Source organism: Dendrobates tinctorius, unplaced genomic scaffold (genome assembly GCF_039654945.1).
Source record: "Dendrobates tinctorius isolate UK_male_01 unplaced genomic scaffold, ASM3965494v1 ptg000483l, whole genome shotgun sequence".
NCBI classification, from domain to species: Eukaryota; Metazoa; Chordata; class Amphibia; order Anura; family Dendrobatidae; genus Dendrobates; species Dendrobates tinctorius.
The window spans coordinates 848,300-865,000 of NW_027362144.1; the positions used below are offsets into that span (position 1 = coordinate 848,300).

At 53.0% G+C, this 16,701-nt stretch overlaps 1 protein-coding gene and 1 long non-coding RNA gene across 3 annotated transcripts in view; one reads left to right on the top strand and one right to left on the bottom strand.

Annotated features, from left to right (window-relative positions):
* LOC141077954 (uncharacterized) overlaps positions 1 to 16,701 on the top strand; it is a 70,502-nt gene that overhangs the window by 37,890 nt on the left and 15,911 nt on the right. The gene's annotated exons all lie outside the window — the stretch shown is intronic.
* Positions 1 to 16,701, bottom strand: part of DQX1 (DEAQ-box RNA dependent ATPase 1) — a 60,824-nt gene that overhangs the window by 6,784 nt on the left and 37,339 nt on the right. For both annotated transcript variants that reach the window (XM_073564734.1, XM_073564733.1), the window contains exons 4-11: positions 16,586 to 16,701; positions 16,279 to 16,512; positions 3,408 to 3,504; positions 3,057 to 3,215; positions 2,677 to 2,868; positions 682 to 804; positions 275 to 459; positions 8 to 189 (exon numbers count right to left, since the gene is read on the bottom strand). The exon at positions 16,586 to 16,701 is cut by the window's right edge and continues 263 nt beyond it. In XM_073564734.1, the coding sequence (XP_073420835.1) occupies positions 8 to 189; positions 275 to 459; positions 682 to 804; positions 2,677 to 2,868; positions 3,057 to 3,215; positions 3,408 to 3,504; positions 16,279 to 16,512; positions 16,586 to 16,701 (1,288 nt within the window). The remainder of the gene's footprint in view (positions 1 to 7; positions 190 to 274; positions 460 to 681; positions 805 to 2,676; positions 2,869 to 3,056; positions 3,216 to 3,407; positions 3,505 to 16,278; positions 16,513 to 16,585) is intronic.

Here is a 16,701-nt window from a genome sequence, read left to right on the forward strand (position 1 = left end):
CACTCACATCTCAGGGAGTACTTCTGTGGCTACACTGATGCAGTTGTCCTGAGAGATGCTGAAGTCATGGTACAAGACCCATGCTGGTGGGGGGCTCCGGCCATGATATACAGATGAGGGGTGCAGGGTGGCCACGTGTTTGTGAGACAGCATCACATAGTTTCCCTGTCCGTCCACATCCCGAGCGACCTGGTGGAAACACAGGAGTTAATGATAGGCCTACTTCAAGACTTCTCCTTGAGGACAATAAAAGAGATACTAAGCAAAGTTTCACCTTCAAGAAACCTCCGGACAGCAGGGCCCTGGTGACATTCAGAATACAGTCCTCATCAGGGAACGCAGGGGCCGAGACCGGGAGTTCAATCCTCTGCATCAGGTCCAGAAGTTCTGCCCGCAGTAGGTCAGCTTGGTGCAAAGAGTCAAGGCAAAGGGCAGCATCGGTGCAGCCATCGTCGCCATCTGTGAGCACAAGAGGGGCCTCTGCTCAAGTATAGGCACATAATAAGAGGCATATAATAACAGGCAGACCCATCTGTCAGTGGAGACCGTCAGTAAGGAGAATGACAGCTCCAATATATGCAGAGATTCTCCTCTGGATCAACATGTGCGGCTATAGGCTGAGCTCGATGGACTCGGCTCTGCCTTCAACCTTAAAGACTATGACATCATGAGGGCACTCACGCTCTTTGTAGTGGTTATAGACCGCGATCAGCGTCATGTGATCACCTTCAGGTCGCTGCAGATCACGGCGAGAAGTCAGCACAGATGCATTGTGGGGAGGGGGCAGATAACAGCTGGGGGAAACTGGGGCAGAAATGGAGACAAAAGGTGGGATAAAAAGCAGAGAAGTGTACCACCCAACTCTCTCATACCATGATGCCCATCATGTCCGCAGTCCCCGCAAGTCAATCCAAGTAATCCCACATCTGTACACCATATGACTCCTCCCACTCTGTAACCCCTCCCATCATCCCCGTGCTAAAACCGCCTGGATATAACCCCATCCCACTTATCCACAAAACCACTCCCACCCAGTATAACCCCTCCCTCACTGACACGCCCATAGATCTACACCAATCCCCTTCAAATGGTTCCCGTACACTATGGCAGCTCAACACACTTTCTACAGCCCCCCAACAAACACACACCCTCTCTCTACAGCCCCCCAACACACACGCGCTCTCTACAGCCCCCCCAACACACGCGCTCTCTACAGCCCCCCCAACACACACGCGCTCTCTACAGCCCCCCCAACACACAAGCTCTCTACAGCCCCCCCAACACACACGCTCTCTACAGCCCCCAACACACACGCTCTCTACAGTCCCCAACACACACGCTCTCTACAGCCCCCCCAACACACAAGCTCTCTACAGCCCCTCAAATACACGCTCTCCACAGCCCCCAACACACATGCTCTACAGCCCCCCAACACACAAGCTCTCTACAGCCCCCCCAACACACATGCTCTCTACAGCCCCCAACACACGCTCTCCACAGCCCCCCAACACACGCACACTCTCTACAGCCAACAAATACACGCTCTCTACAGCCCCCCAACAAATACATGCTCTGCACGGCCCTACAGCCCCTCACACACTCTCTATAGCCCCCAACACACACACGCTCTCCACAGCCCCCCAACACACGCTCTCTACAGCCCCCAAATACACGCTCTCTACAGCCCCCAACACACACACGCTCTCTACAACCCCCAACACACACACGCTCTCTACAACCCCCAACACTCTACAGCCCCCCAACAAATACATGCTCTCTACAGCCCCCAACACACACACGCTCTCTACAGCCCCCAACACACACACGCTCTCTACAGCCAACACACACACGCTCTCTACAGCCCCCAAACACACACGCTCTCTACAGCCCCCAAACACACACGCTCTCTACAGCCCCCAAACACACACGCTCTCTACAGCCCCCTCAACAAATACACACGCTCTCTACAGCCCCCAACACACTCTTCTACAAACCCCCCCAACACAAGCTCTCCTACAATCTCCCACAGACGCCATCCTACGATCCATCCCACACACAGGCTCTTCTACAACCCCCCACAAGCTCTCTCTTCTACAACTACACCACACAAGCTCCTCTACAACCCCCCCACACAAATGCTCTCTTCTACAACCCTCTCACACAAATTCTCTCTACTACAACCTCCAACACAGGCTCTCTTTCACAACCCCCAACAAATGCTCTCTTCTACAACCCTTCGCACAAGTGCTGTTTTCTACAACCGCACCAAAAATGCCCTTCTAGAACCCACCACACACATGCTCTCTTCTAGAACCCACCACACACATGCTCTCTTCTAGATCCCGCCACACACATGCTCTCTTCTAGATCCCGCCACACACATGCTCTCTTCTAGAACCCCCCCACTCTCTCTACAACCCCCCCACACATGCTCTCTCTAAAATGCTTTTCCCCATATGCTCTCTACAACCTTCCCGTAAACACAGACTTTCTAAAACTACCCCACAAACACAAGCACTCTACAACCACCCATCACACACGCTGTACATTGCCACACACGCACTCTACACAACCCCTATCCGACATCTTCTACTCACACACTCACTCTACAAACACCCAATACACTGTTCACTATCCCACCCACCCACAACCCCCCCATCTATCAGATTACTGTACCGGTGAGCATTGCAGCCAATGTGAGCATCTCACTGACACACTGGAACTCGCAAGCTGCAAGAAGAGATTTTGAGATCTGAGGATCGAGCGGAAACTCCGACATGACAATGCCGACCTCAGACAGATTCCCATCATCATCAAGGGCAGCCAGGTAGTCCAGATCTTCCAGGGATTGCATGAGGGTCTCCGGGGCTAAAACAAAAAGGGAGTAGGCAGTACAAAAGGGGTGTCAGGTGATCGGCAAAATAGTGGACCATTCCTGATGATGGGGGTCTGGACTCTTGGGATTGGGGCTGAACACAGACCAATCACTGTCGATATCAGAAGAATGACTATACCATTACTGCCTACAGCGGGCGCACATGCCTGAATCTCTTTACCTGGTTGATCCAAGAAGAGGCACTGTCCAAGGTCAGCGATGTCTAGTCTCTTCAGTAGAAGGACCATGCGACTCAGGTTCTCCTGCAGAATTCGAGGAGGAGATATGTCCGGCATCTGTGTCCCAAAGGTGATTTCAGGGTACAACCGATAACAAATCCCTGAGACACAAAGATATCAGAGAAAGGAAACTGTCAAAACAGAGAGGAATAAACCCAAAACAAGGGGGTTCTGGTCCAGACAAAACCCATTAGATACTGGAACCACAGGACTCCCCTTCCCAATCACCGATTATCTAGACACTCAGCTTATCGCCCTTCATGCCCGCCAGAGCGGTCAGCTACATGACTCACCATCAGCAGCCTTGGCTCTCATCCTGCGGACCTCCGCTCGACTTTTACTGATCACACGGAGGACCCAAGAATCTACTCGAATCCGAGGATTGTAAACCTGCATAAGAGACCACAGAGTAATTCAACCATCATCTACCTAGCACCTGACAGCTGTACCCAGACAGAAAGAACACGACCCACCCCAACCCAGAGAGACCACCACACTTCAATTACCACAACATGCAGATGACATCCCACCCATCAGAGAAATGATCACCACCCACCAGACAACCGCACATCATTCTGCTACACCTCCGCCAACTATACCAAGTCAGAGCTACAATCCCACCGCACACTATACTCACCCTCTGCCAGACCACCACATACCCAATCACCCCCTGCCAGACCACCACATACCCAATCACCCCCACTACAGTCACCTCCTGCCAGACCACCACATACCCAATCACCCCCACTACAGTCACCCCCTGCCAGACCACCACATACCCAATCACCTCCTGCCAGACCACCACATACCCAATCACCCCCACTACAGTCACCTCCTGCCAGACCACCACATACCCAATCACCCCCACTACAGTCACCCCCTGCCAGACCACCACATACCCAATCACCCCCACACTACAATCACCTCCTGCCAGACCACCACATACCCAATCACCCCCACACTACAGTCACCTCCTGCCAGACCACCACATACCCAATCACCCCCCACTACAGTCACCCCCTGCCAGACCACCACATACCCAATCACCCCCACACTACAGTCACCCCCTGCCAGACCACCACATACCCAATCACCCCCACACTACAATCACCTCCTGCCAGACCACCACATACCCAATCACCCCCACACTACAGTCACCTCCTGCCAGACCACCACATACCCAATCACCCCCACTACAATCACCCCCTGCCAGACCACCACATACCCAATCACCCCCACACTACAGTCACCTCCTGCCACACCACCACATACCCAATCACCCCCACACTACAATCACCTCCTGCCAGACCACCACATACCCAATCACCCCCCACTACAGTCACCTCCTGCCAGACCACCACATACCCAATCACCCCCACTACAATCACCCCCTGCCAGACCACCACATACCCAATCACCCCCACACTACAGTCACCTCCTGCCAGACCACCACATACCCAATCACCCCCCACTACAGTCACCTCCTGCCAGACCACCACATACCCAATCACCCCCACACTACAATCACCTCCTGCCAGACCACCACATACCCAATCACCCCCACACTACAGTCACCTCCTGCCAGACCACCACATACCCAATCACCCCCACTACAATCACCCCCTGCCAGACCACCACATACCCAATCACCCCCACACTACAGTCACCTCCTGCCACACCACCACATACCCAATCACCCCCACACTACAATCACCTCCTGCCAGACCACCACATACCCAATCACCCCCACACTACAGTCACCTCCTGCCAGACCACCACATACCCAATCACCCCCACACTACAGTCACCTCCTGCCAGACCACCACATACCGAATCACCCCCACACTACAATCACCTCCTGCCAGACCACAAGATAACCAATCACCCCCACTACAATCACCCCCTGCCAGACCACCACATACCCAATCACCCCCACACTACAATCACCTCCTGCCAGACCACCACATACCCAATCACCCCCACTACAATCACCTCCTACCAGACCACCACATACCCAATCACCCCCACTACAATCACCTCCTGCCAGACCACCACATACCCAATCACCCCCACTACAATCACCTCCTGCCAGACCACCACATACCCAATCACCCCCACACTACAATCACCTCCTGCCAGACCACCACATAACCAATCACCCCCACTACAATCACCTCCTGCCAGACCACCACATACCCAATCACCCCCACACTACAATCACCTCCTGCCAGACCACCACATACCCAATCACCCCCACTACAATCACCTCCTACCAGACCACCACATACCCAATCACCCCCACTACAATCACCTCCTGCCAGACCACCACATACCCAATCACCCCCACTACAATCACCTCCTACCAGACCACCACATACCCAATCACCCCCACTACAATCACCTCCTACCAGACCACCACATACCCAATCACCCCCACTACAATCACCTCCTGCCAGACCACCACATACCCAATCACCCCCACTACAATCACCTCCTGCCAGACCACCACATACCCAATCACCCCCACTACAATCACCTCCTGCCAGACCACCACATACCCAATCACCCCCACTACAATCACCTCCTGCCAGACCACCACATACCCAATCACCCCCACTACAATCACCTCCTGCCAGACCACCACATACCCAATCACCCCCACTACAATCACCTCCTACCAGACCACCACATACCCAATCACCCCCACTACAATCACCTCCTGCCAGACCACCACATACCCAATCACCCCCACTACAATCACCTCCTACCAGACCACCACATACCCAATCACCCCCACTACAATCACCTCCTACCAGACCACCACATACCCAATCACCCCCACTACAATCACCTCCTGCCAGACCACCACATAACCAATCACCCCCACTACAATCACCTCCTGCCAGACCACCACATACCCAATCACCCCCACACTACAATCACCTCCTGCCAGACCACCACATACCCAATCACCCCCACTACAATCACCTCCTGCCAGACCACCACATACCCAATCACCCCCACTACAATCACCTCCTGCCAGACCACCACATACCCAATCACCCCCACTACAATCACCTCCTGCCAGACCACCACATACCCAATCACCCCCACTACAATCACCTCCTGCCAGACCACCACATACCCAATCACCCCCACACTACAATCACCCCCTGCCAGACCACCACATACCCAATCACCCCCACACTACAGTCACCTCCTGCCAGACCACCACATACCCAATCACCCCCACACTACAGTCACCTCCTGCCAGACCACCACATACCCAATCACCCCCACTACAGTCACCTCCTGCCAGACCACCACATACCCAATCACCCCCACACTACAATCACCTCCTGCCAGACCACCACATACCCAATCACCCCCCACTACAGTCACCTCCTGCCAGACCACCACATACCCAATCACCCCCACTACAATCACCCCCTGCCAGACCACCACATACCCAATCACCCCCACACTACAGTCACCTCCTGCCAGACCACCACATACCCAATCACCCCCCACTACAGTCACCTCCTGCCAGACCACCACATACCCAATCACCCCCACACTACAATCACCTCCTGCCAGACCACCACATACCCAATCACCCCCACTACAATCACCTCCTGCCAGACCACCACATACCCAATCACCCCCACACTACAATCACCTCCTGCCAGACCACCACATACCCAATCACCCCCACTACAATCACCTCCTGCCAGACCACCACATACCCAATCACCCCCACTACAATCACCTCCTGCCAGACCACCACATACCCAATCACCCCCACACTACAATCACCTCCTGCCAGACCACCACATACCCAATCACCCCCACTACAATCACCTCCTACCAGACCACCACATACCCAATCACCCCCACTACAATCACCTCCTGCCAGACCACCACATACCCAATCACCCCCACTACAATCACCTCCTGCCAGACCACCACATACCCAATCACCCCCACACTACAATCACCTCCTGCCAGACCACCACATAACCAATCACCCCCACACTACAATCACCTCCTGCCAGACCACCACATAACCAATCACCCCCACTACAATCACCCCCTGCCAGACCACCACATACCCAATCACCCCCACACTACAATCACCTCCTGCCAGACCACCACATACCCAGTCACCCCCACTACAATCACCTCCTACCAGACCACCACATACCCAATCACCCCCACTACAATCACCTCCTGCCAGACCACCACATACCCAATCACCCCCACTACAATCACCTCCTACCAGACCACCACATACCCAATCACCCCCACTACAATCACCTCCTGCCAGACCACCACATACCCAATCACCCCCACTACAATCACCTCCTACCAGACCACCACATACCCAATCACCCCCACTACAGTCACCTCCTGCCAGACCACCACATAACCAATCACCCCCACTACAGTCACTGTCATGATTTGTAGTCTTGCCCTGTCCTGTAGTTTGTATAATATGTCATTTAACTTTTCTCTGGTTGTATTTGCTGTAAATTAACCATGTCTCCTTCCCCCAATACTTTGCAATGTCTTGTGATGTACCTGGACCATAATCTAATTTAGGCTTGTGTCAACAGCTAGTGGAACTGTGGCTATTGTTTTCCTAAGCAGAAGATAACCTACAATACACATCCTGTAGACTCAGTGGAGCCCTTACATTTCTAGAATCTTCTGATGGACCAAACCATTCAATAGTAGGTGTGACCCCTACCCCCCTTCAGATGGGCTGATCCCAGGAGCCCTGACAATACATTCTTCTTTTAAGATCAGTTGTGATTTGAGTACGGAGGTGGAAGGAGTCACAAACTGAGTTGAGGCCAGCTCGTGATGTCCGTGGGATGGTGTGGAATCCTGTGGACTATTGCCAGGATTATTGTTATCGCATCTGGCACAAGGACTATCGTGAGGTGCCCGGATTTGTTTCCATCGTGTGGACTTATTGTGGACTTCTCATGGACTCCAAGGACATTATGGATATTTGATGTTGTATGCTCCCTGCCTTAATAAATCTCGTTGGATCGTCCCTCGGCCTGTTGTCCCTTCTTGCTTTGTCGTATACCCCGTCACAAACTGGTTGGCAGCGCTGGGATCAGAGCAGAAGGAATGGAGGACAACGGCCCATCAACATCTGGAACCATCACCGCAGAGTACAAGAACTGGACTGCGGTGAACCTACAATCAAAAGGTCCGTGAACTGGGAGTCAGCTACAAGGGACTCTCCAAGGAGCAGCTGATTGAGGCTTTGGAAGGAGTTCGCCTGCAAGATGACGCTGAGGAAGGATCCCCACAGCAAATGGAGGAAAGACTGCAGCCGGAGGTAAATACCCAAAAAAGTCAGTGGGTTGTGTGGTACGAGGAGTTGGCATTGCTGGGAGAAGAGGCTATCATAGAAGATAAGAGGGAGGTCATGCGCGGAGCTAAGGAGAGGGCATTGCTGGAGAGGCAGATGGCATTGCTGGGAGAAGATGCTACCATAGAAGATAAGAGGGAGGCCATTCGTAGTGCTCAAGAGAGGGCATTGCTGGAGAGGCAGCTCACTGTGGAAGCAGCTAGAAGCTCCAGACAGACTGTAACCCCAGCACCAACGAGGGAACTCCCCAGAGTGTCCCGCAAAGACTTCAAGACGTTTAATGAGGCTTCAGGTGACATTGAGGGCTTCTTCCAGGACTTTGAGCATCAGTGTCGATTAATGGAAGTCCTGGAAAGGGAGCGAGTCCGACATCTGATGGGGCTCTTAGAGGGTGGAGCTGCCGCAGCCTATAGAGCTATGGACCCTCGGTGGAACTGTGAGTATGCGGAGATTAAACAGACTATTCTAGAACATTATGCTGTGACTCCAGACACTTACAGGACCCAGTTCCATACTTTAGCCTGTGATGAGGAAGTGTCCTTCAAGATGTATGCCCACAGACTCAAACAAATATGTTATCGCTGGCTGGAGGGAGAGGAGGCCTTAACTTGCGAGACCTTCCTCCAAGTCATCCTAAAAGAGCAGTTTTACTTCAAGTGCCCCGCTGAGATCCGGGAATGGGTGCGTGAAAGGAGACCAGCCACTGTGGAGGAAGCTGCAGCTCTAGCTGATGAGGCTCTCACCATCAAGCCTCAGTGGAAAAAACTACTACTCAGTGAGAAAAAAAAAAAAAAAAAACTACCCCTGGTCCTTCGGCCTCCAATATTCACCATCCCACTAGACCATCAACTCATGGTGACCTTCGTGTGACTGTGCCTCGCATTACTCCTGCTCCACCTTCGGGACTACGATGTGGAGGAAGAATCCCAGAGCGCAGATGTTACAGATGTGGGCAGCCCGGGCATCTGCAATTCCAATGTCCAGGTGTTCGGAGGCAGGACAGCTACAGACCGCCTTTGCCTGTTCATTATCTACAGACACCTTCACCAGGAGAAGAGCTGCCAAGTGACTGATATCCTGGCTCCCCTACCCGGAGTCTATGGGGTGCGAGCCCCAGTCACCTGTTCTTCTGATCTTCAGCACAAACATCTACAGGAGGTCGTGCTGGATGGCCAAAAAGTTGTTGGCTTCCGTGAAACTGGGGCTTTTCTCACCATAGCCGATCCCCGAGTAATTCAACCAGAAGCAATTCAAAAGGGACCAGGAATTGCCATTGAATTGGCTGGAGGTACCCAGAGATATATTCCAAGAGCGAATGTGACCCTGGATTATGGCTTTGGGGCAAAACAATGCGTGGTCGGTGTGATGAGCGGCCTCCCTGCAGACGTTCTTCTAGGAAAGGATGTGGGAAATCTTCATTGCCACTTTGTCGGTGCGGTAACCAGAAGTCAAGCCAAGAGAGCAGCAAATGTGGACGTGTACAATCCATCCATGGAAATGAGGCCACCAGAACTGCCGTCACAGCCGGTGAGTGATTCTTCTTGTGGGGACAATGTGAGTGTTACTTGGGATAAAGTTCAGTTTAGACAAGAGGTGGATACTGACCCCACCCTAGCTAGTTTTAGAGCTCGAGCTGAGATAGCGCAGTTGGGGGAGAACAGGGAAAGAATTATCAGAGAAAATGGACTTCTGTATCGGGTTACCAATGCTGACTCCCTAGATAAGCCCTGGACTTATAGCAAACAGCTGATTGTTCCTCAGAAATACAGAATTCCCCTATTACACCTTGCTCATGATATTCCTACTGCTGGCCATCAAGGCAAAACCCGCACCGAGAGGCGATTGACTCAATCTTTCTATTGGCCTGGGATTTCCCAAGCAGTGGCGCATTTCTGCCGAACTTGCGACATATGTCAGCGTAGAGGGCGACCCGGAGATCACCCAAAGGCACCCCTGCAACCGCTCCCTATAATAGAAGAACCCTTTCAAAGAGTAGCTGTTGATATCATTGGACCTCTGGCTAAACCAAGTAAATCTGGAAAGCAGTACATTCTCACTGTTGTGGACTATGCCACCCGATATCCAGAAGCGGTGGCCTTGTCAAGTACTTCTGCAGCCAAGGTGGCCGAAGCCCTGGTTACCATTTTCACCAGAGTAGGATTTCCCAGTGAGATCTTGTCGGACCAAGGCTCCCAGTTCATGTCAGAGCTGGTCCAGTGTCTGTGGCGCACCTGTGGAGTACGAGCGATCCGCACGACCCCGTATCATCCCAAAACAAATGGACTTTGTGAACGATTCAATGGCACTCTGAAGAATATGCTGAGGGCCTTCACTGACAGATTCAAACTGGGAGAAGTACCTACCCCATCTCTTGTTTGCCTATCGGGAAGTTCCCCAGGAGTCCACCGGGTTTTCCCCCTTTGAACTACTCTATGGAAGAAAGGTCCGAGGACCCTTAACCCTGCTCAAGGAATACTGGGAGGGGCAAGTTGAAGATACAGGGGCCCCTGTTGTCCCTCATGTTCTAAAGCTGCGAGAAACCCTGGCTCAACTCGCTAGTTTAGCCCAGAGTCATGTGTGTATGGCTCAAACCAGACAGAAGACATGGTATGACCGTAAGGCACGCTACCGGGAGTTTGTAGAAGGACAACAGGTCTTAATGATTGTTCCCCATCGGCAGAATAAACTGCAGACAACATGGGAGGGTCCCTTCCGGGTTCTCAGAAAACTAAATACCAATTATCTTCTTGCTTTAGATGATCAGGGGCTAAGACAAAAGACTGTCCACGTGAATATGATTAAGGAGTACCATGACCGGACCCTTCCAATGATAGCAAGCTGTCGGCTAGCTTCAGAAGACTGTCAAGAGGATGAGGAGTCCCTACCTGATCTCGTGGAAGCAGCGAGAGCCCCATCCACTGTGGAACAGGTTCCTCTGGGAGATCACCTGGATTCCTTGCAGAAAAACCAGATGCTGGGAGTGCTTCAACAGAGACGTGCTGCTTTCTCATCCCAACCAGGTCGAACCACCGTCACCCAACATCATGTGGACACTCAGGGCATCCGTCCCATACAACAGGCTCCTTACCAGGTACCTGAATCTGTTCGAAACACCATGCAGCACGAACTGGAGGAGATGTTACAGCTTGGGGTAATCCAGGCCTCCCATAGCCCTTGGGCCTCTCCTGTGGTGTTAGTACCCAAGAAGGATGGGAGTACTCGATTTTGTGTGGACTATCGACGACTAAACGATCATACCGTCAGCGATCCTTACCCAATGCCCCGTATTGACGAACTTCTAGACCGATTAGCTGGGTCCCGATATGTCACTACCTTAGATCTCAGTAAGGGATACTGGCAAATCCCTCTGACGGAGGAGGGGAGAGAACGGTCCGCTTTTATAACCCCCTTTGGTCTGTATGAATTTCTAAGCATGCCTTTTGGAATGAAGAATGCCCCGGCCACCTTCCAGAGAATGGTGGACCAGATCCTCCGGGGATGTGGTGACTTTGCTTGTGCCTACTTGGATGATATCGCCATCTTCAGCCAGACATGGGAGGAACATCTGAATCAAGTAGCCATTATTGTTGACCTGCTTCTTGCAGCCGGCCTAACCATTCGACCCGATAAATGCCAATTGGGGATGGGTGAAGTCCAGTACCTAGGGCATAGAGTAGGAGGAGGAAAGCTCCGTCCTGAACCTGCCAAAATCCAGGCTATTAGGGACTGGCCTGTACCCCAAACTAAGAAACAAGTTATGGCTTTTTTGGGCACTGCCAGTTATTACCGAAAATTTGTTTCGCATTTCAGCACTGTGGCCAAGCCTCTTACCGACCTGACCAAGAAAACGATGCCCCGGCTGGTGATCTGGACTCCAGCCTGTGATGAGGCTTTTAACCGGCTGAAGGACGCTCTGGTCTGCGACCCTGTTCTGGCTGCTCCAGACTACAAGAGGAGATTCATTGTGCAGACGGACGCCTCTGCTTATGGACTGGGGGCTGTACTCAGCCAGGTGAATGCAGCTGGGGACGAGCACCCCATTGCCTACCTCAGCCGGAAACTGCTGGACCGAGAAGTGGCCTATGCAACTGTTGAAAAAGAATGTCTGGCTGTAGTGTGGGCCCTTAGGAAACTAAGGCCGTATCTGTATGGACGAGAATTCACTGTGGTTACTGATCACAATCCCCTCACCTGGCTGACGCGAGTCTCTGGGGACAATGGACGCTTACTACGATGGAGCCTGGCACTGCAGCCCTATAACTTTACCATACAGTATAGAAGAGGCAGCCAACACCGAAATGCAGATGGACTGTCCAGGCAGGAGGAGCCCTGAGTCTGGTTAGCCATGCCTAAGCAGAAGATAACCTACAATACACATCCTGTAGACTCAGTGGAGCCCTTACATTTCTAGAATCTTCTGATGGACCAAACCATTCAATAGTAGGTGTGACCCCCTACCCCCCTTCAGATGGGCTGATCCCAGGAGCCCTGACAATACATTCTTGTTTTAAGATCAGTTGTGATTTGAGTGTGGATGTGGAAGGAGTCACCAACTGAGTTGAGGCCAGCTCGTGACGTCCGTGGGATTGTGTGGAATCCTGTGGACTATTGCCAGGATTATTGTTATCGCATCTGGCACAAGGACTATCGTGAGGTGCCCGGATTTGTTTCCATTGTGTGGACTTATTGTGGACTCCAAGGACATTATGGATATTTGATGTTGTATGCTCCCTGCCTTAATAAATCTCGTTGGATCGTCCCTCGGCCTGTTGTCCCTTCTTGCTCGGTCGTATACCCCGTCACAGTCACCTCCTGCCAGACCACCACATACCCAATCACCCCCACACTACAATCACCTCCTGCCAGACCACCACATACCCAATCACCCCCACACTACAATCACCTCCTGCCAGACCACCACATACCCAATCACCCCCACTACAGTCACCTCCTGCCAGACCACCACATACCCAATCACCCCCCACTACAATCACCTCCTGCCAGACCACCACATACCCAATCACCCCCACTACAATCACCTCCTGCCAGACCACCACATACCCAATCACCCCCCACTACAATCACCTCCTGCCAGACCACCACATACCCAATCACCCCCACACTACAATCACCTCCTGCCAGACCACCACATACCCAATCACCCCCACTACAATCACCTCCTGCCAGACCACCACATACCCAATCACCCCCACACTACAATCACCTCCTGCCAGACCACCATATACCCAATCACCCCCACTACAATCACCTCCTGCCAGACCACCACATACCCAATCACCCCCACTACAATCACCTCCTGCCAGACCACCACATACCCAATCACCCCCACTACAGTCACCCCCTGCCAGACCACCACATACCCAATCACCCCCACTACAATCACCTCCTGCCAGACCACCACATACCCAATCACCCCCACTACAGTCACCTCCTGCCAGACCACCACATACCCAATCACCCCCACACTACAGTCACCTCCTACCAGACCACCACATACCCAATCACCCCCACTACAATCACCTCCTACCAGACCACCACATACCCAATCACCCCCACACTACAGTCACCTCCTACCAGACCACCACATACCCAATCACCCCCACACTACAATCACCTCCTGCCAGACCATCACATACCCAATCACCCCCACACTACAATCACCTCCTGCCAGACCACCACATACCCAATCACCCCCACTACAGTCACCTCCTGCCAGACCACCATATACCCAATCACCCCCCCACTACAGTCACCTCCTACCAGACCACCACATACCCAATCACCCCCACTACAATCACCTCCTGCCAGACCACCACATACCCAATCACCCCCACTACAGTCACCTCCTGCCAGACCACCACATAACCAATCACCCCCACTACAGTCACCCCCTGCCAGACCACCACATACCCAATCACCCCCCACTACAATCACCTCCTACCAGACCACCACATACCCAATCACCCCCACACTACAGTCACCTCCTACCAGACCACCACATACCCAATCACCCCCACTACAGTCACCTCCTGCCAGACCACCACATACCCAATCACCCCCACTACAGTCACCCCCTGCCAGACCACCACATACCCAATCACCCCCCACTACAGTCACCTCCTACCAGACCACCACATACCCAATCACCCCCACACTACAATCACCTCCTACCAGACCACCACATACCCAATCACCCCCACACTACAATCACCCCCTGCCAGACCACCACATACCCAATCACCCCCCACTACAATCACCTCCTACCAGACCACCACATACCCAATCACCCCCACTACAGTCACCTCCTACCAGACCACCACATACCCAATCACCCCCACACTACAATCACCTCCTACCAGACCACCACATACCCAATCACCCCCACACTACAGTCACCTCCTGCCAGACCACCATATACCCAATCACCCCCCACTACAATCACCTCCTACCAGACCACCATATACCCAATCACCCCCACACTACAATCACCTCCTGCCAGACCACCATATACCCAATCACCCCCACACTACAATCACCTCCTACCAGACCACCACATACCCAATCACCCCCACTACAATCACCTCCTGCCAGACCACCATATACCCAATCACCCCCACACTACAGTCACCTCCTGCCAGACCACCACATACCCAATCACCCCCACTACAATCACCTCCTACCAGACCACCATATACCCAATCACCCCCACACTACAGTCACCTCCTGCCAGACCACCATATACCCAATCACCCCCACACTACAGTCACCTCCTGCCAGACCACCACATACCCAATCACCCCCACACTACAGTCACCTCCTGCCAGACCACCACATACCCAATCACCCCCACTACAATCACCTCCTACCAGACCACCATATACCCAATCACCCCCACACTACAGTCACCTCCTACCAGACCACCATATACCCAATCACCCCCACACTACAGTCACCTCCTGCCAGACCACCATATACCCAATCACCCCCACACTACAATCACCTCCTACCAGACCACCACATACCCAATCACCCCCACTACAATCACCTCCTGCCAGACCACCATCCACCTATAAAAGAGACAATCACCGACCGCTGGAGACACAATCACACCGGATAGAAGCGATGGGCGGTCACCAGATACTGATGATGGAGGTGACGGGCGGTCACCAGATACTGATGATGGAGGTGACGGGCGGTCACCAGATACTGATGATGGAGGTGACGGGCGGTCACCAGATACTGATGATGGAGGGGACGGGCGGTCACCAGATACTGATGATGGAGGTGACGGGCGGTCACCAGATACTGATGATGGAGGTGACGGGCGGTCACCAGATACTGATGATGGAGGGGACGGGCGGTCACCAGATACTGATGATGGAGGGGACGGGCGGTCACCAGATACTGATGACGGAGGTGACGGGCGGTCACCAGATACTGATGATGGAGGTGACGGGCGGTCACCAGATACTGATGATGGAGGAGACGGGCGGTCACCAGATACTGATGATGGAGGGGACGGGCGGTCACCAGATACTGATGATGGAGGGGACGGGCGGTCACCAGATACTGATGACGGAGGTGAGGGGCGGTCACGAGATACGGATGGGATTTACATGCCTCTTCAGTCAGTTTGTTCATCAATAATCTGGTACCGCGTCTCTTGTGATGCTTCTGACTCTGCAGCGTTGATTCTCACACCCGCCTAACACTTTTGCACAGTATAGATGTGGCGCCTCAGCTCTCATACTCACACACTGTAGCTCATGCCCTGTATCGATGACGTAACGAATTCCCGGGAGGGAGAAGGAAAGTTCTGCTGGTGAGCCGGAGAGGAACACTCGACGGCTGTTGCCGGATTCAGCCTCGTACACTGACTGTATCCCACTGCCGGCACTGGCCATCAGAGACATGGGCAAGAGAGACCCGAGACTGGGGCTCAGAGACACGGCCTCAGTGAGAAGCGTAGCGCAGCAGCGGAGAACTTCCTGCAGAGAACAATGAGTCAGTAACAGAACGGCTCTGCAGCTACACGAAATGCAACATCCAGCATCGTCTCACCTCATCACTGCCCAAAAACACCAGCACATGCCCAGCCTCATTCCTACGGTGAACGTCCAGGACCATGTGACATGCCACCATGACGCGGTCCTGTGACACTGACGGGCGATACACAA